The 20745-nt window shown below is 46.7% G+C and overlaps 1 protein-coding gene across 1 annotated transcript in view; it reads right to left on the bottom strand.

The window, feature by feature from the left end:
* Positions 1 to 20745, bottom strand: part of LOC147679852 (small ribosomal subunit protein uS3mA-like) — a 163580-nt gene that overhangs the window by 105764 nt on the left and 37071 nt on the right. The window contains exon 2 of the mRNA XM_086943413.1: positions 5000 to 5080. Within this exon, the coding sequence (XP_086799539.1) occupies positions 5000 to 5080 (81 nt within the window). The remainder of the gene's footprint in view (positions 1 to 4999; positions 5081 to 20745) is intronic.

Below are 20745 nucleotides of genomic sequence, written 5' to 3'. Positions count from 1 at the left end.
TATTCCCTTACACTTAATACATATAAAAAGGCTATCCTTCATGCCAAGACAGACTATTTTTCGGGCAAAATCCTCTCGGCTGAAAACCAGCCAAGGGAAATTTTCTCCACAGTCCACGAGCTGGCCTCGTCAGATAGAGCCTCTGTTAAACATTCCCCCTATCAATTTCTTTGCAATTCCCTTAATAATTTTTTCATTGAAAAAATTGCAGTCATTAAGGCTAACATACCATTACAATCTCCTTCCTTCGTTGCCCCACAGCCTCCGCCCAACAGACTCCATTTAGATCATATACCTCCTTTGACCAGGGAATCATTTTTTCTCTTCTGTTGGCCCGGATCAAATCTGGTTCCCCTTCCGATGTTTGCCCTGCTTTTGCATTGAGAGAGATCTTCCTAGCATGCCCTGCGCCCCCTTGGTTTTTCTCAATGATTCCCTCAAACAAGGCATTGTCCCCAATCATCACAAATCTGCAACAATTATCCCTATTTTAAAAAAACCCGGAGCGGACCCCTCTTCCCTCTCTAACTACCGTCCTATTTCCCTCCTTCTCTACTTGGCTAAAGTCCTGGAGTGCCATATTACCACAATCCTCAGCTCTTTTGTAGAGGACAATGTCTGTTTAGCCCCCTGCCAGGCTGGCTTTCGTCCACTCCATTCCACCGAGAAAGTGGTGGTCTCGGTTATGGACAAGCTCACTGAGGGGATGGACGCCAATCGGCCTCAGGCTCTGGTCCTCCTTGATTTATCCGCTGCCTTTGAAACGGTTGATCATTCCATCCTTCTTACCCGTGTCGAGGCGGCGGGCATCAGGGGGCCCGTCCTGGCTTGGCTTACTTTCTTTCTGAGCGACCGCACTCAGGCTGTTCACCTGGGAGGCTTTTCTGCTGCCCCGTGCAAGGTGCAATGTGGTGTCCCTCAGGGCTCTTCCCTTTCCCCCCTTCTCTTTAATTTGTACATCTGCCCTCTGATTTTTGCTTTACAGCAGCTGGAGGTCACGGTTTTCAATTATGCTGATGACCTTCAGCTCATTTTTAACCTTTCACATTTCTCCCCCCCCCCCCCCCCCCGAGAACATTCGCAGTTTTCACTCAGTTATGATTTTCATCAGGGACTGGATGAACTTTAACCACCTTAAACTCAACCCAGATAAAACCGAGTTGGTTCTCACCGGAGGCACATCCTGTCCCTGGACTTCCACTTTTTGGCCCCCTTCCCTTGGTTCCTCTCCTTCACCTTCCCACGCAGTTAAAACACTCGGTATCACGCTGAACCAACATCTTACCCTGCACTCCCAGATTAGCACGATGGTCTCATCTTGTATTTTTACCCTTCGCACCATTAGAAAGATCTCCAGATTCTTTTCTTTTTCTGCACTGAAACTTATCTTGATGGCGATGGTTCTGTCGCGCCTAGATTACAGTAACATCTTGTACAACGGCGTCTCCAACTGGTCCAGAACCAAGCTGCTAGCCTCATTTATGGTCTTCCCAAATCGCACCATATCACCCCCCTACTAAAGGCCTTGCACTGGCTCCCCGTTAGAGAGCAGGCTCTCTTCAAGCTGGGATGCACTACGTTTCAGGCACGTGCCGGAACTGCCCCAGCTTTATTAGACTCGGAAATTAACAACTACAGTCCCGCTCGAGAACTGCGCTCTTCCACCCAGTCCCTTCTCTCTGTGACGCGGTTTAGGAAGAGTAAGTTAGGGGGCATGAAATTCGCTGTTCTTGGTCCCACTTTTTGGAATTCCCTTCCCTCTACTATTAGATCTACATCCTCTTATCTGGAGTTCCGTAAAGCGCTCAAAACCTTTCTTTTTCTGCAAGCTTTCTCGCATTAGTCCTCATTCCCCTGTCTCCTAGGCTTTTTGCATCCCCCAGCGCCAAGAAACTGCCAAGTATACGTGCGCTTAATAAATGTTTTTAAATTCAAATATGAGAATAATAAAGAACATTGGACCTTTTGTGATTTCTGTGACAAGAGCTAAAGCAGATTTGTGCATTTGTAGTGTTGGAAGAATTCCAGTGGGGAGGAGCGAGTGTACTGTAATTCTGACCATTGAAGGTGCCAATAACAGCCCTTTCACAGCCTCGCACAATACGTACTTCGTGTGTGGAAATAAAGGATATTATTAATTACCTGTTGGGTGGTCAGGGATCTGTTATGTATCTTTTCTGCTGCCCCCTGTGTTTCTGTTAAAGGCAGGGGAAACCCAATAAACCCTTGTAGGCTTGGGCACAAAGTAGTTTAAGTCAAGGGGTGCTACAAGGGACTTATTTAGAACAGATTTAAATTCATTAATGAGTTGTACATATGTAACGCACTCTCGTGTATCCACAGGATAACCGTCTTATATCAACTGTAACAAATATATTGGTGGAAGGCAAAAGGAACACATAGAGCAAGAATCGTATTCAGTGTTCAAAAAAATTTTTTTACTGCAACAAAAGTAGGGAGACAAATACAAATGAAGTAAAGCAAAAAGGTCATGAACAGAGGTCAATCAAATTTTCACTACAGTTCATAACTAGGAACATCAACTCCAGATATTTGAAGACACAACCAAAATTAATTAATAAAAAAAGGTTGTGAATTGGTGACAGAGCAACGTGACAGGAGATGATGGAGTGTCGACGTTTCGGTCTAAGTAGCAGTCGTCGGATAGACCATCATCAGGACGGTGTTTTTCTATGCAGGAAAAACTCCCTTGAATCCTCAAGTGGATCTTTTATAAGCACGGCAACAGCAATGGCGTGTGGCAAGAATGTCTCATATAAATGCGGAAACAGCAATGGCGTGTGGCAAAGATGTCCGACACGGAGCTTCAACTTAAATTTAAGAAGTATGGGCTATGGCTGTTTGCCAAATTTCACGTGCAGATTAACATCAAGGATTTTTTTAAGCAGTGTTCAGAACCGGCATACGGGCGTGTCGTCATCAGTTGTTTGCCTTCCACCAATATATTTGTTACAGTTGATATAAGACGGTTATCCTGTGGATACACGAGAGTGCGTTACATATGTACAACTCATTAATGAATTTAAATCTGTTCTAAATAAGTCCCTGTGTTTCTGGCACCTGCATCGTATCACCGTGATTTTAAACTGTACAATGATATTTCCAAAAGCAGAAATAAGAGGACAATAAGTATGGACGAAGTTGACCAAACTGACACTACCCTACAACAATATGTTGATTTCAACTTGGGCTTATTTTTCTTTGTGGGTGCTGCATTGAACAGTCGAAAGATCAGTCGATTGACTCGTGTTGTGGAAGCTGTTACCAACCAGACAGCAATGGCACTTGGGAACATTACAGAGGAACTACAACTTGCGAGGATTGCAGAACTCCAAAATCAAATGGTGCTAGATGTGATTCTGGCTGATCGAGGTGGTGCATGCCGCATCATCGGCAGCAGTTGTTGCGTTTTTATTCCGGATCACTCACCTTCAGTATATAATGCACTCTCTTAACTGCACAAGATTGCTGCAGAGATTTACCCAGAGACTGGTACATGGACATTTTCGGACTGGATATGGACACTCTTGATCAATTGGGGCTGGAAGCTACTGACTATTCTATGTATACTACTGGTGATACTATTTACAAGCTGTACTTGTATACAATGTGTTCCTATGCTTTGCTCCACCTGCCAAAAGAAATACTGCAAACATAAAAGCACAGCAAATGTTAAATAAAGAAGTAGCTGAGATGATGAGCATCAATGTACGGGATGCATATCTAGATCACCCTCAGATAAATGAATGTCTTCAGCTAATGCTGAAAGGGTTGTCTGTTGTAATTTAGCAGCGATTAAATTAAGCATTAGCAGAAGACATCTTGTATTTAGAGGCTATCTTGTCCATTGTGTGGAATCCATTTTGTATTTCTGGCAGCCATTGTGTTTGCCATGTGCTCACCATGTGCTCTGTCCTACCTTCCTGTCAACTGCTCTTGAAATCTGCCTAGAGAAGAGATATATTTAGCCTCTTCTGCTTTGCATATGCTCAGTTGAGCTTACAGCTGTCCCAAACTTGTAACTGTCAGGATGTGTCCACCAGAATTAGCTCACTGTCAGCCCCTCCCACTTGTTGCCAGCACACTTTCTGTATGACCTTATATGGATTTAAAACCAGCATTCTGTACTTGTACCGCCTTCATTTGAGCCCCTCTGTGGGTATAAAAGGACCAAGCTCCTTCCAGTCTGTGTGCTTCTTCATAAATTGCCGAAGGGCATTGTGTGAATGTAGTTCCACCTCATGAGGGTTAATAAACTCTGTCTTTTCTATTCCAGTTTCTGTGCCAACTTCTATTCTATAGTCTGAGGACTTTGTGCAGAGAAGGGAGAACCCCTAGCACTGGTAGGCCTTGCTGAGGCTTATCACCACACCTCCACGTTGTTGCTTTACCTCCACCCATCCCCTCCGTGTTACTTCCCCCCAACCACGGTGTTGTTCCCAAGCCACCACCTCCGAACCTCCTGGGTTGTTTCCGTGTCCCCTACCGTCCTGTGTTGCTTTTGCCCCGGTTGTTTCGGTTAGCCCCACCCCATCCGCTTTAAAAAATAAATAAAAAGACTTTGTATTATTTATTTTTAGTTACTGATTCAATTAGCATTGGTAACAAAAGAAATATCAAGACTTATTTTGTAGGTGAGCATCGGGGTTGCTGTGCAGCGTGGCTAAAAATCATTGGCTACAAACCAGTGGCAAAGATGAGACCTATTGGCTTTGCCAGTACGTGTTACTAGTGAGACCTTATTACTTTCTGTAGTAGAAGAAGTCAAAAGAGTGGATAATCATTAGTAAATTTTAAGGAAATGTGGTTATCTTTTGCTAAGTATTATGTCAACTTTTCAGCAACCAGGTAAGAGGCTTGTCAAAGGACTCCAACTATGTCCTTTGAGAGCCAAAAGCTTATCTGAAAATACAGTTTCACAACTTGGGTGGGCTGCTTCTGCTTGCTACTGGTAAGTACACCAATTCTCTAATAATACCTTTAGGCACACAGCAGTGGTCTGGATATTCCGGCTGCTTGGTAAGACCAAAGGGAATCTTCTTGACGTCGACAACAAACACTAAAGAAAAGAAAAACAAAATTGAAAGTTTTTTTAAAATGTATGAGAAAACTGCTCTACAGTGAGTCACTTTTTCAAATTTAGCTTTTTTGACTATCAAGTCACAAGGATGTAGGCCTTAATTTTACTCTTGAATATATGTTAGACTGTTACTACAAAGGTGAAAGGGCACGTAGGTAACTTGCCTTCCATACATTCCACTACTGGACTTCCCACATACTTGGAGACTACAAGCTAAATTCTACCACTCTTTCATTGGCTATTTGTCAGGTGTGACCAACCATTCCAGACTTTAAGCACCTGTATGCAGGGAAATTTTACTACAGCCACCTCCCCTCCCTCCAACTCATCCCCAACTTGTGTCATCCACAGTGGTATGTGTCAAGGTCAATATCTCTACTAGACAAACTTGAAATAGATCTATAAAGAGCCAGGAGTATAACAAAGTCTTTTTTATTTTTACTAAATACGAATTCTCATAAATATATATATATATATATATATATATATATATATATATATATATATATGTATAAATAATTTATATATAGAAATTACCTACCGCTTTGCGCATTGCTTTATCTGGTTTGTTTCACTCTTAAAGATGGCTTTTAGTACTTTAAGCACTTCAGACCAGATTCCAGATAGGAATTCACAAAACATGAATTTTGAGCTCATCATGGATTAGCTCTCAAATTAAAATCATACCAGAATGGTATTGTATGGTATAGAAATCCCAAAACTTTTTATGGGTCTGTAAAGTAGGTCACTTAGTCTTGTCTACATTTGCAGATGCTACCCCTAATCAGAGTATACAATACTTTGAGCATGTGCCTCCATAAACTTTTTTTTCTGGATCATAGCACTTTCTATGGGTCATAAATACCACTAGGAGGGAAGGCTATTTCTGATGCTAATAAGAAGAGCGCAGGTAAGACTGTGTAGATGAGTAAATAACTGGAGCGGGCTGTTTATCGGTCATAGGATCAGAAGTCACGTATTACCTCTGGAGCGAAAGTCTGTTGAAATCACTTAAAGTGGAAAAAGTTTAAAGAAAGAAGTTTATGCTTTCCAGTAACTGAAAATCACTGAAATCCTATGGTGCATATATTTTAAGGATCAGTACCTGGCAGACAGGTACTCAAACGTTTATAATACTGATGATAGCTTGTCTTAGTGCACTATTGCTATACCAGGATGTAGTATGTCACAGCAGAAGTGAAGAAAGTGAGTTTACAGTCAAACATGGATCATAAGTTCAATACGGGTTACTGAAGAAATGCAGACATCTTTGAGATTCTCCACAGGATCAGAGATATATTTTGTTCAAATTTATTATTTTGAAGTAGAGTCCTTTTGGAATGATGTTCTTAACATTAATCAGACTAAATGAGTTCTCTCATCAGCAGGATCCCTCCCAGGAGTATGAAGATTGCATTTTTCAAGTTTCCAATTATTACTTACATTTTTTTGCAGCCCTTTTTAGGTTATATCATCACCTCAGTTACAGCCTGTGGTAGTAAGTAAAACAGCATGTAGTGTGAAGGGAACAGAAGCCTATAAATTCATGTGCAAACAAATCTATGGTTGAGACAAAACCCACTTAGCAATTCATAAATATTTATGGTAAAGACAGAATATGGTCAATGACAGTAAACCTTCATTATGGATTTTGTAACCAATACTTACATAATTTATAGGTCAATTAAGAAATAGAAGGTTATACAACCAACTTAGAATGGACAGGATATAATTTTGACTGATGCCTATAAGCTAACTACTGTGCAATGGGTCCACACTAAGGTGGCACAGTGTAGGTAGCTGGCTTCTTATGTAGTGTACCAAAAAGAGGTATACTGTGTAGAACGTCCATATTACCCTTATTGGCTTACAGAGCTTGAATTAATACTCCAAAATGCTCTAGTTTGTGGTAGATTGGGCTAGCAGTTTAGGCTTATCAGAGGGTAGTGTTAGCATTTGTTCAGTTTCAATAAATGAGACCCACTCAAGAAGAAACTTGAGATCACCGTAGAAAAATAACAGTTAATTTTTTTAATACATTTTAACACCAAGAACTTTGTAATTGGGTAAGTACTTTTTGAGATATCAATTTTTACAGGTAAGTAGTAGTACAATTGCAACACAAATGCGTTTTTACGCAGTAATGCATTCCTATGGCGAAAGAAACATATACTGCATACAGGTATTTGCAATCGTATTCCGGGGGTCCCCTTTAGGACTTCAGGTGCTAGGGTTCCATGGTCACAAGATCCATCACCAGTTCGGGTTTACCTGCCTTAGAGGGTTCGGTGCAGAGGGACTGGACAGGTTGGTAGGTACACCCTAGGAAAAGAGGGCTGGGAGCTCCCATTGGGAGGGGCTCAGTTTGTCAGGGTGCTGGGAGCAGGAGGGCACAGTCAGTTGTTGTGGACCGGGCTGGGGAGCGCAGGTGCAAAGGGTTTTTGTCAGCTAGGCCTGTGTGTCAAAGGCACTCATGGTTCTCGGTCAGACCTGAAAAGAGGGGACAAAACAGGAAAAATGGGCCACTGTCAGTGCTGGCCCCAGTGATGCAGATGTCCCTTGTTGGCTGGTCGGTCTAGGCAGTGTTAGAGCCCGGATAGGACTTCAAACAAGCGTTGATTGCTGCAAGGGATCCAGTACCCTGGGTATTGGTGCAGGGCAGCTCTGGTTGGTATTGTCTTCACATTTGGTGGGGCGACGATCTGACCACCTGGAACACGGTGACCTCCTCCTGGACGGCTGCTGCGTCTGTGGACCCAGTGAATAGCAGAAAGGTGAACCGGATTTTACGATTGGTGCCTGCAGGCAAGTAGCTACTCCACTTATAGGGAGATGCTAACGGCTTGGTAGAGTGCTGAGGTCCTCTGAGGCTTTTGGAGGATGCACAGCTGAAGAACGAGTCGGAATGTCACAACTGACGGGACAAGAGCAGGTAGAAAGGCAGGGTTTGGCACCACAGTCCACCAGCAGGCCGAAGGGCTCGCTTCTTCGGCTCTGCTTTATCCTCTTATTTCTTCAGTCAAGTGAGTCTTACTTCCTGGTGTCAGGAGGCCACCCAAATACGGAATTTTGGGTCATTAAGGGGAGAGAAGGGTAGTAGCCAATGGGCTACTTACCCTTGGGGTCACTGTACCCCATATATGACCACTTCCTATGGGGAGTGGGTATACCCCTGTCCCAGAGTTCCTGATGCCACCAAAAACAAGATAGTGGAATCCTTCTTTTGTGAAGCACATTGGAAGACAACCTTAGGGGTGTGACTGGCACCGGGACAGGCAGGAAATTAACTATGTAAGGAGGTGTGGTGCACTACCAGGTCAAATGGACCTCAGGGCAGGGAGTGGCATCTCCCAGGTCTGGCAGAAGACAGAATTGCTTATTAAAGGTGGCAGGGGCTTTGAATACCCCGGCCTTGATATGCAGATTCACTGGCCATCCCTATGGAGTCGGTTTGAACAACTTCCTTAGGAGAAGGCATTGTTCTGGCCTCAGAGAGCGCGGGTTCTCACCTGTAGGGTGTTAGAAACAGGTCTGTGGTGGCAGGCTGGACAATACCAGTCACCCAGCATACTAAGGCTTGTAGGTTTTCTGGGGCACCTCTAAGGTGTCCTCTGAGGGCATGTATTAATAAATTCACTACTGGCATCAGTATGAATGTTTAAGACAAGGTGTTTGATACCAAACACCATAGGTTTCAGTGAAGCCATCATGTACCTGGGTAACTCGTAATGACCAGTGTCCAGTACATATACTTAAGATGGTTTTCCTGTTCACTTGTACTATCCAGTAATTGAACTAGACTGCACATAACTATTATCTGCTCATGCAGGTATGTCCTCACATGTAATGTAATGCACCCTGCCTTTGGGCTACAAAACCAGTTGTAGGGGTGAATTGCATGGCACGCAGTGGCTGTGGGCATGGCACGCAGTGGCTGTGGGCATGGCACGCAGTGGCTGTGGGCATGGCACGCAGTGGCTGTGGGCATGGCACGCAGTGGCTGTGGGCATGTTTTGTTTTCACATTTGTCAGCACCATTTCACACAGCCTGCAATGGCAGTCTGCATGAGTTTGGTGGTTGGTCCCTTATTGGTGGCACACTTCATGCTGCAGCCGTTCGAGACCCTCCTTAGTACCCAAGCCCTAGGTACCATTTACCAGGGACTTACACAGGTCCTAAAGGTCTTGCCAACTGGGAAACAACTGAACAGTTACCTTGTTTTAGGGAAAGACCACTAGCACTGGGGACCTGGTTAGCAGGCACCCATTGCACTTCAGTTAAAATTACATCAGATACCAGGCAAAAAGTGGGGGTGACCATATCAAAAAGGGGCACTTTCCTAAACACAGTATGCAAAATAATTATGGTTTTGGATGCTGCCAGAGTGAATACCAGTGGCTGAGATTATAGAAGCACCCCATCCTTCACTTACACTACAGTGTATCAACCTTAGTGGGACAGGTATGTCAAGATGTGGATCCCATGCACACAGACACTGTAACCAAGCTATACCCGGCTGATGAGCCCTAATAAGGGTGAAACATGACTTGGGTTGCTTGTGTTCCAGTTCGGGGAGGACCTGGACTGGCAGTTTGCGCTGGTCTGTTCCCACTGGAGCAAAGTTAAAACTGATTTGCATATGGCTCGAACCAAACTGAGGTGGCACGGTGTGCAAAATGACGATGGATAAAAATGCAGCCAGAGTGATTACAAGTGGCAGAGATTAATTCAAGCATTTATCCATCACTTTTTAGGTCTCGGCTATTATATCACGCAGGGATTAATAGCAGAGTGTATAGAAGGCGAAACGAACTCTTGAACAAGCACGGATTACGTGCAGTTCATGTGATGCACTCGTGTGAGACGTGCACAAACCCATCAGCCTCGCACACCCATCAGCCTCGCACCACAATGGATTGCTGCCTCCCAAGCTGCTCCTCCGCCCCCGCCATCAGACTTCATTGCAATGTGCTCCCGCCCGCCCCCCACAGCAATGCCAAGAGCTTGTTTTGTTCCTGCATCTCATTCTACTTTCTGGCGTGCCCATCCCTCCCACCACCTCACTCCCCCCTGTACTCCCCCTCCCTGTTCCTGACGTGTTGCCCCGCCCCCCAAAGCAATGCCAAGAGCTTGTGTTTGTAAATACCTGATCTACAGCTTAACGATTCCCTGCCTACTTTTCACAAATGCTACATTTCTCTATGTTCTTCTCGAATATAAATATATTACAAAAGAAAAAGAATCCCATCCCTCCAATGCATGTGGACGGAGGTTGGAATCGCCATGATGTTCCTTCAATTTCACCCCCTTGTTGGTGCTTTCATGAGCTCGCGGCATGTCTTTGTCTAATAAACAGCCATTAATGATCACAGACTGAAACCCGGAGAGCACGTGACTGTGGCAGGCCACTAAGCGTTGTGGCGTCTCACAGTTAAACTACACATCAGTGATACACCGAAATAATCTGTGTACTCCACGAAAAACACAAAGGGGGGCTTGCAGTACCGCCAGTACAGTTATAATAACATAAAACGTGCAAGTGTCTTTCAAACGACGAGAACATAAGTTAGCATCGCCACAAAGAAAGCCTTCCTTAAAATGATCCGAGCCAGTCAACTGCAATGCTGCCGGGTCATAGGTCACCACTACTCAAAGCCAGAGGTATGTATGGTAGTTTAGTGCGCAGATTAAAGCTTGCGCTTTGCTCTGCTGGCTGCCCCTCGGCTCCGGTTTCCCACGAGTACCTCTAACCAAAAGGCTCCCCACCAAGTCTCTCTACTTTTTCGAGGGTCACTGCTGCACGCCTCACACTGCTGCACGCCTCACACTGCTGCACGCCTCACACTGCTGCACGCCTCACACTGCTGCACACTGCTGCATTACTCAAACTGTTGCATGACACACTGCGGCACGCCTCACACCTCTGCACGCCACACACTGCTGCAAACTGCTGCATTACTCACACTGCTGCATGCTGCACACCGCTGCACAACACAATGCCGCACGCCACACACTGCCGCACGCATCACACTGCCGCACGCATCACACTGCCGCACGCATCACACTGCCGCACGCATCACACTGCCGCACCCCTCACACTGCCGCACCCCTCACACTGCCGCACCCCTCACACTGCCGCACCCCTCACACTGCCGCACCCCTCACACTGCCGCACCCCTCACACTGCTGCACGCCTCACACTGCTACACTGCTGCACACCTCACACTGCTACACACCTCACACTGCTGCACACCTCACACTGCTGCACACCTCACACTGCTGCACACCTCACACTGCTGCACACTGCTGCATGCTGCACGCTGCACACTGCTGCATTACTCAAACTGCTACATGACACTGCGGCACGCCTCACACCTCTGCACGCCACACACTACTGCACGCTACACACTGCTGCAAACTGCTGCATTACTCACACTGCTGCATGCTGCACACCGCAGCACAACACAATGATGCACGCCACACAGTGCCGCACACTACCGCACGCCGCACACTGCCGCACGCCTCACACTGCTACACGCCTCACACTGCTACACGCCTCACACTGCTACACGCCTCACACTGCTACACGCCTCACACTGCTACACGCCTCACACTGCTACACGCCTCACACTGCTACACGCCTCACACTGCTACACGCCTCACACTGCTACACTGCTGCACGCCTCACACTGTTACACTGCTGCACGCCTCACACTGCTACACGCCTCACACTGCTACACGCCTCACACTGCTACACGCCTCACACTGCTACACGCCTCACACTGCTACACGCCTCACACTGCTACACGCCTCACACTGCTACACGCCTCACACTGCTACACGCCTCACACTGCTACACGCCTCACACTGCTACACGCCTCACACTGCTACACTGCTGCACGCCTCACACTGCTACACTGCTGCACGCCTCACACTGCTACACACCTCACACTGCTACACACCTCACACTGCTACACACCTCACACTGCTACACACCTCACACTGCTACACACCTCACACTGCTACACACCTCACACTGCTACACACCTCACACTGCTGCACACCTCACACTGCTGCACACCTCACACTGCTGCACACCTCACACTGCTGCACACCTCACACTGCTGCACACCTCACAATGCTGCACACCTCACAATGCTGCACACTGCTGCATGCTGCACGCTGCACACTGCTGCATTACTCAAACTGCTACATGACACACTGCGGCACGCCTCACACCTCTGCACGCCACACACTGCTGCACGCTACACACTGCTGCAAACTGCTGCATTACTCACACTGCTGCATGCTGCACACCGCAGCACAACACAATGATGCACACCAACACACTGCCGCACACTGCCGCACGCCGCACACCTCACACTGCCGCACGCCTCACACTGCCGCACGCCTCACACTGCTACACGCCTCACACTGCTACACGCCTCACACTGCTACACGCCTCACACTGCTACACTGCTGCACGCCTCACACTGTTACACTGCTGCACGCCTCACACTGTTACACTGCTGCACGCCTCACACTGTTACACTGCTGCACGCCTCACACTTCTGCACACCTCACACTGCTGCACACTGCTGAATTACTCACACTGCTGCACGCCTCACACTGACGCACGCCTCACACTGATGCACGCCTCACACTGCTGCACACTGCTGCATTACTCACACTGCTGCATGACACACTGCTGCACGCCTCACACTGCTGCACGCCTCACACTGCTGCACGCCTCACAACACCACCACATCACTTGGGGACACCACCACATCTACCGCACACACTCTACCGCACATACTCGGCCGCACACACTCCACCGGTCTCCCTCACTCCACCGGCCTCCCTCACTCCACCGGCCTCCCTCACTCCACCGGCCTCCCTCACTCCACCGGCCTCCCTCACTCTATCTATCTATCGCCCTCCCTCTCTTCCACCCTCCTCCTGCTCTAACTCCCTGTTCTCTTCTCCCGTGCTGATCTGCTGCTCTCTTCCACCCTGCCTCCTTCTCTAACTCCCTGTTCTCTTATTTTCTCCTGTGCTGATCTGCTGCTCTCTTCCACTCTGCCACCTTCTCTAACTCCCTGTTCTCTTCTCTTCTCCTGTGCTGATCTGCTGCTCTCTTCCACCCTGCCTCCTTCTCTAACTCCCTGTTCTCTTCTCTTCTCCTGTGCTGACCTGCTGCTCTCTTCCACTCTGCCTCCTTCTCACTCCGTTCTCTTCTCCTGTGCTAATCTGTGTTCTCTTCCACCCCGCCTCCTTTTTAACTCCCTGTTCTCTTCTCCAGTGCTGATCTGCTGCTCTCTTCCACCCGCCTCCTTCTCTAACAGCACACACACATACAACCATGCACACGCACACATAACCACACAAACACACACAACCACACCACACACACACAACCACACATAACCACACATCACCCTACACACAACCACACACACAACCACACATACAACTACACACACACACACAACTACACACACAACCACACACACAACCAACCACAACACACAACCATACACATACAACCACACACAACCATACATACAACCACACCCAACCACACACACAACCACACCCAAAACCACACACATCTATCTATCGCCCTCACTGTATATATCCATCTATCGTCCTCACCATCTATCGCCCTCACCATCTATCGCCCTCACCATCTATCGCCCTCACCATCTATCGCCCTCACCATCTATCGCCCTCACCATCTATCGCCCTCACCATCTATCGCCCTCACCATCTATCGCCCTCACCATCTATCGCCCTCTCTTTATCCATCTATCGCCCTCCCTCTAGCTATCTATCGCCCTCCCTCTAGCTATCTATCGCCCTCCCTCTAGCTATCTATCGCCCTCCCTCTAGCTATCTATCGCCCTCCCTCTAGCTATCTATCGCCCTCCCTCTAGCTATCTATCGCCCTCCCTCTAGCTATCTATCGCCCTCCCTCTAGCTATCTATCGCCCTCCCTCTAGCTATCTATCGCCCTCCCTCTAGCTATCTATCGCCCTCCCTCTAGCTATCTATCGCCCTCCCTCTAGCTATCTATCGCCCTCCCTCTAGCTATCTATCGCCCTCCCTCTAGCTATCTATCGTCCTCCCTCTAGCTATCTATCGTCCTCCCTCTAGCTATCTATCGCCCTCTCTAGCTATCTATCGCCCTCACTCTAGCTATCTATCGCCCTCACTCTAGCTATCTATCACCCTCACTCTAGCTATCTATCGCCCTCACTCTAGCTATCTATCGCCCTCACTCTAGCTATCTATCGCCCTCACTCTAGCTATCTATCGCCCTCACTCTAGCTATCTATCGCCCTCACTCTAGCTATCTATCGCCCTCACTCTAGCTATCTATCGCCCTCACTCTAGCTATCTATCGCCCTCACTCTAGCTATCTATCGCACTCACTCTAGCTATCTATCGCACTCACTCTAGCTATCTATCGCCCTCACTCTAGCTATCTATTGCACCACCACGGCATCACTCAGGAGCACCACATCACTACTCAGGGGCACCACAACATCACTATGTGCTACCAAGCACCACTGAACGCCACAGTATCACTCGTCGCCACCACAACATCACTCAGCTCAATCTGTGCAACCATTCAACAACAACTGGTTCAAATATGTTCTCTCAATGTTTCAAGCTTTATTACAAATGTCACAACACTTCTGTTCTTGGATTTTCGTCACAATAAAATACACTGAACATAATCTTCACAAAAGTCATATACAAAAGTTTAAGCTATTGCCATTATAAATTACAACTTTTATTGAAGTATTAATTATTTAAAAAAATAAAAGCAATTATTTGTAATATCAATACATCTAAGTCACGTCAATACAAAACATGTTGCATTACAAATGTTATAGGTGTCACATTTGCAAAAGATAAAAGTATTGGCATTGTAAATGACAAAGCTATTAATTTCGCTATTTTCAAAACCAACACATAAATAAAAATCTTGTCATTTACAAAACCAATAGCTCAAACTTTCCTAATGCGAGACCTATTGCATTGCAAATGCTTGTTTTGTATCCTAACGCCTGTGCTAACTACAACAGCTCGAATGTCTTCATCTGTCTTTAATTCATACATTAGCGGAGTGGTGCAATGAGCAAGGTGGGGGAGATATCTTTAAAGAGGAATGTGTTTTTGTATTACCTAAAAACTTTTTTTTATCATTTGTTAGCATATGCATTCTGTACAATTCTCAAACCGCCAAGCAAGCTGAGGTTGAGCCCGTTCTCCTATCTACACCATAAGATTTACTTGCTTTAAATTGAAATCTGGTCATAGAGGGCCTTTTTAAGGAACAATCAGAACAGGCTGACCTCACAAACAGTGGAGAAGGAGGGTGTGTGTAGACTAACGCCCGTTTTACTTACAACAGAAATGTAAATCTACTCCTTTGTCCTCCAGGCATACAAGTAGTGGAAATTGCAGCAGTCACTGCACCGTTATCTGATGACTTCCAAAGGAGCAGCAAAAGACAGCCCTGTACGGCTGGAATGTGGGCAGGCATATATCAATGCGGCCCCCTGCCTGCTTTTGGATGCTGGAAGAAAGGGTGCAGAGAGGGACAGTAAAGAGAAACCAAAGAGAACAAGCATTTACAATGCAACGGTTTCTCCTTTGCAAAAGTTAGAGCTATTGGCATTGTAAATGACAAACTTTTTATTTATGTGTTGGTTTTGAAAACAGATAAATAAATGGCATTGTCATTTACATTGCCAATAGCTTAATCTCTCGCAAATGTGAGACTTATTGTACCCTACAGGACGAGGTCAGCAGACAGCAATTACTTGCAGACGAGTTCTATAACACAACAGTACACTGCTAAATCCAGCGCTTCACAACAACTAACATAAGTTATACCGGAAATGAAAATCAGGCGGAGGCCAATATAAAAGCACTAATCACCGTGTTGCGTGATCGCCATCACACAAGAGAATAGATCAGGTGTACACAACTATACAAAGTGAACGCAAACACGGGCAGAGCAAAGGACTTTAAACACCATTTGAAATACAGTCCTACTTGAGCAACTAACAAAGTCGGAACTGCTTGGAGGTAGAAGCCACCGCTCTCCTCTGTCCCACTCAAACATGGGTAACGACATTAATGGGACACTACAAAGCACACACACCAAATGAATCAAATGATTTCACCCATGAACTATTGGATCGACATTTAGTTTACAAAAAAAAAAAAAAAGAAACAGGCCACCCCGCAATATATTTCGACACCAGCATGAAGAGATCCGCTTACATGGCGACTTGCATCCAGGAGCCCAGCTCGGCGTCTGTATTCAACATCTGAATCATTATGCGACTTCCCTTCCGAGACATGCTCTAGAGTGATTTAGAAAGTCTAAGGACGGCTCGAAGAGCTGATCGTGGTGAGTTAGCAGCATTCAGTTGACCTCTCTACAGCTCGGAGGATTCAGCACTTCCATGCAATCTTCAGCTATGCAAGAGTCGCCTCTGAAGAATGCATCTGTGCCCTAAAATAAACTGGCCGCCAAAAACTTACCCACAGGCACCACCTACCTCCCAGCCTTCCTTGAAAAGCAACATAGGATACGTTACGTACTTGTAAAACCCAAGCTTCTGTAGGAATAGAGGAACATTTGGTGAACTAGATAAAAAGTACTTACTAAGCCGCAGATCAAAGTTGGTGCATTGTTATTAGTGCACTCCACGTGACGCTCCTGGGAACAGATCCATCATTTATAATATAAGTCAGTGCTCCACTGCGTTCTTGCTAATTTTATTCATCAAAAATGTACATCTGTATGGCTACAAATAATATGGTCACTATTCTATACACACACCCGCAGTCACTGCATTACTTTAAACGATTCAACTACAGACATGGATCATCAAACCCAGCCGCAACTGTGCACAGCTCAGCGCCTTGACTCTTCAAAAGAGTAAGTAGGTTGGGTAGGCTGGGCGTAAATCAGATGTGCACTTGATGGCCCAATGGAAAATATGTTCCACTTATAGTGACGCCATGCGCCTATTAAGCTTAGAAGCCGCTTTGTCTCCAGTAGGCTTTACGCTTACCTACACCACCCTTCAACAGATTACTGTTATGCCTACACAGAATTGTTAACAGGGTCACGCAAATCAACACATTGGCACGGCCAATAGCTCTCACGCACAACTGTGCAAACGTCAGAGATACGCATGGGAGTGTCCAGCTGTGATAATGTGTCTGCTACGGAGTAGTCACTGTGCACACATTGGTATGGTGGGGGGGGAGGCGAAGTGAGACATGACGGAGGAGAGCTGCGGGGAGGAGAGCTGCGGGCAGAGGGAAGGGGGGAGGCGAGAGCGGGGGGGCGAGGCAAGAGCGGAAAGGAGGGCGGCTGCGGGAAGGGCGACTTAGGGACGCTGGGAATGAAGCTCAAGTTTCTGGAGCCACGACTGACTATTATGTGACATCCCTCGGGTGAGATTGTGTGTGAAGTAGACACACAGCAATGCACCATTATTGAAGACACAAGTACACTGCCGGTCGCTTTAAAGCTATGTCGGCGCCATGCACGTCGGTACACGGAAACAACAGGACACGTGAACAACAAAACAAAAACAGAAGACGGAATACACGGAGACGACAGGAAACGGAGGACGTACAAAGAAAATTATAACAAAACGCTGCTTACCTGCTCGGAAATGAAGAAATACATCCCGACAACTTAAATCGCGCAGCCCACTCCTGCAAAAGACACGATGGAAGTGACAAAAACATGCCGAGAAAAAAAAAAAACACCCACCCACCGCTGCATGACGTTCGCAAACGGGCGAAGCGGAAGCGAGAAAAAATCACCGGAACGCCCACAAATCTGCTCTGAGAATTACTGACAGATCTCTCTTCCAATGGCTCGCCTCCATTTATGGAGCTAGCCAATGGAAGAGAGGCGAGTGAAAGCCCCTTACTGAAAAACATAAAATTTCGCCTGCGCGACACCGCTTGCGCAGTGAACGCCAGGCGAAACCTAATAAAGGACCCTGAAAGGGGGAGAGCAGCTAAAACGTGATTCAAGAGTGCAAAGCAGAGCATGCCAGTTATCCTTTTGCGCGTCAATGACCGGAGATATTGCCAGGAAACACTACTGGCAACCATCCTCAAAACTTGCCCTAGTATATCTGGAGCGTGTAACAGTCTGTCTCCCTAAGACCTGTTCGGAAAAGAGGAAGGCCACAGTAAAGCCTACAAGACGTATCCATGAATGCATCAGTCTACCTATGTAATTATTTACGTCTAGTGGTGCTTAAACATCACTGCAGGAAAAAAACAAAGTCACTTACAACTAGGGCTCCCAATTTTTGTCATTTCCGTCTGTATTTATCCATATTTATTTTTTTACAAATTTTACCTGTATTTATTCATTTTTATTTTAGGTTTTGTGAAAAAAATAAGCTTAAATGTGTATCTTTGTGCATTTATCTAACCAGTTAATGTGCACTTGTACCTGAACGCCGACAGGTTTCAATGATATATATACACACTCAGATGGTAAAATATGCACCTATAAGAAAATATGTAAATTTTAGTATCAAGTTTGTGCAAATCTACTGCTGTTTAAGGTTCTTTATTAAAATCCCTATATTTGTTTAATGCCCTTGCCTGTCAAACCGCACAGCAATTGTCCTGGCAGTCATGAGTGACAGCAATATAGAATAACTAAAAAACAACGAAATATTTCTTTTTTTATCCACATTTAAAAAATAAACACAGACGGGGGGGGAGGAGCTACGACACCAACTAAGATGGCCGCATAGTCTCCCGGCTCCGCTGACCTCCGTCCTACGCTTCACTATCCTGTTGACAATCCTGCTTACCTGAACCGGATCCATGTGGGTGATCCGTCCCACACTCCAGTGGTGCAATCCCGGAGTTTTTCCGCCGTCGTGGAGCGAAGATACGTCGAAGAACGTACTGAGGCCTAACCGGCCTGGGAAGCCGGGATCTCTAGTGCTGGCCCTGCCGGGTCCGAGCTGAACAACAACGGGCTGCTGCATGCGGTTGGGTCCGGTCTCTGGTTCACTCGAACTTTTTCTCGATTGTTTTGCTACCATCAGCTGCCTGGTGCCCTGTAGCGATTGAGGCGACGAGTGACGCAAGGTACTGTCTTGTGAGGGTCCCTGACCGGGGATCCGGCGTCCATAACGCCGAGCCCCCCGGATCGGCGCCTCGCCGCGTACCACTGCTCGCTGACCGCCGTTCCCTCCTTGCTTATTCCTGCTCCGTTCCACATTGCCCCGGAGAAGGCGCCTCTCCGTTGGGATCACCATGCCTGAGGACAGAATAAGTTTAAAGGAGCGGGTTCGATCTGGCCCTTCTTTGTTAACGGTGATGGAGGCACTTATGGCGCTTCAGGGCACTATTAAAGCTCGGACTCGCGCCTTGTTGTCTGCGATGGATGAAGTCACAGGCTCGAGACTGGACCCTGACTCGACGCTTGCGACCCGGCAGCCAGCCCACTTTGTAATGGATGCTTCGGAGGCGTATTTAGACCCGGCGGTGGAAACAATGTTTGCCCCCATTGTGTCGGATTTGCCAGACTGGAGTGTGCCTGGACACCCAATTGAACAGTTGGAACTTTCGATCCTGCACCCTTCGGAACATTTATACGTCCCCACTGTGGTATTCTCTACTTTGAACTGTATGCGGTTTTGGACTTTGTTGATCCCCCTCCTCCACCGGTCATTCAAGATGGCGGATGAGACAAAGCTTGGCCTCGGATATGGGGAGGGGCGATGGTGGTACCAGCAATCAACATCTCTGCGCTCCTGTTCTGCCGACTTATGGGACATTGTGTGTAAGGGACTTCCCTTAATGATAGATTTCAGTACATTTGATCGTAGGGGTCAGGGTTGAGATCCTTGTCTGGGCTTATCGAGGTGAAATTATGGTTGACGGGATTGCTTCACTGTCCTAACGGATTCCCGGGCAGGGTTGGCTAGGTTGGGGGAAGGAGACCGGGAGTCCGTAGTATTATGCCCTCCTCCGATTTCCCCTTTCGATTGGGGCTTTCTTACCTTTTTCTCTTTCCCTTTCTTCTATATTTCGGGCTTTGGTTGCTGGGCGACAGGCATGCTGCGTGGGGGGTGGCCGTAGTCATTTGCAGGGGTGGGTATTTCGTTTTAGTCTTTGTTCTATGGCCTCTTTTTCTTCTTCTCTTCTCTTGCATTACCGGGTTAGTGTAGTGGGTTCGGCTTTCTCTACAACCTCATCTCTACACCTGTGCCTAGACCTCTCCAGGGTCTGGGCGCTGGGGGGCGGACAACAAGGACGGTGTTGATATTAATAATGTGCTGTTTATCCTGATGTCGCATGTTTAAACGCCGTTGATTGCTAGGGTAGCGAACTTGGTATGGACGCATCGTTTTCCTGTTCGCCCTCATTCCCATGGTCCGAGACACTATATGATACCTGATCCTTTCTATTTTAAATTGAAAATGAAAACCTCCTATCCTGTTTCGCATCGAACTGCACTCTCAACCATTGTACTTGGCAATCTGAGCTACTATGATCCCCAGGGACAATTGCTTTGAAACTGAATGTGATACTATACTGAACTGCTTAGCGGCCAGCCCTG

Source organism: Lissotriton vulgaris, chromosome 11 (assembly GCF_964263255.1).
Source record: "Lissotriton vulgaris chromosome 11, aLisVul1.2, whole genome shotgun sequence".
In the NCBI taxonomy this organism is placed as follows: domain Eukaryota; kingdom Metazoa; phylum Chordata; class Amphibia; order Caudata; family Salamandridae; genus Lissotriton; species Lissotriton vulgaris.
The sequence above is the reverse complement of the archived record's forward strand: the minus strand, read 5'-3'. Positions and strand labels throughout refer to the sequence as shown.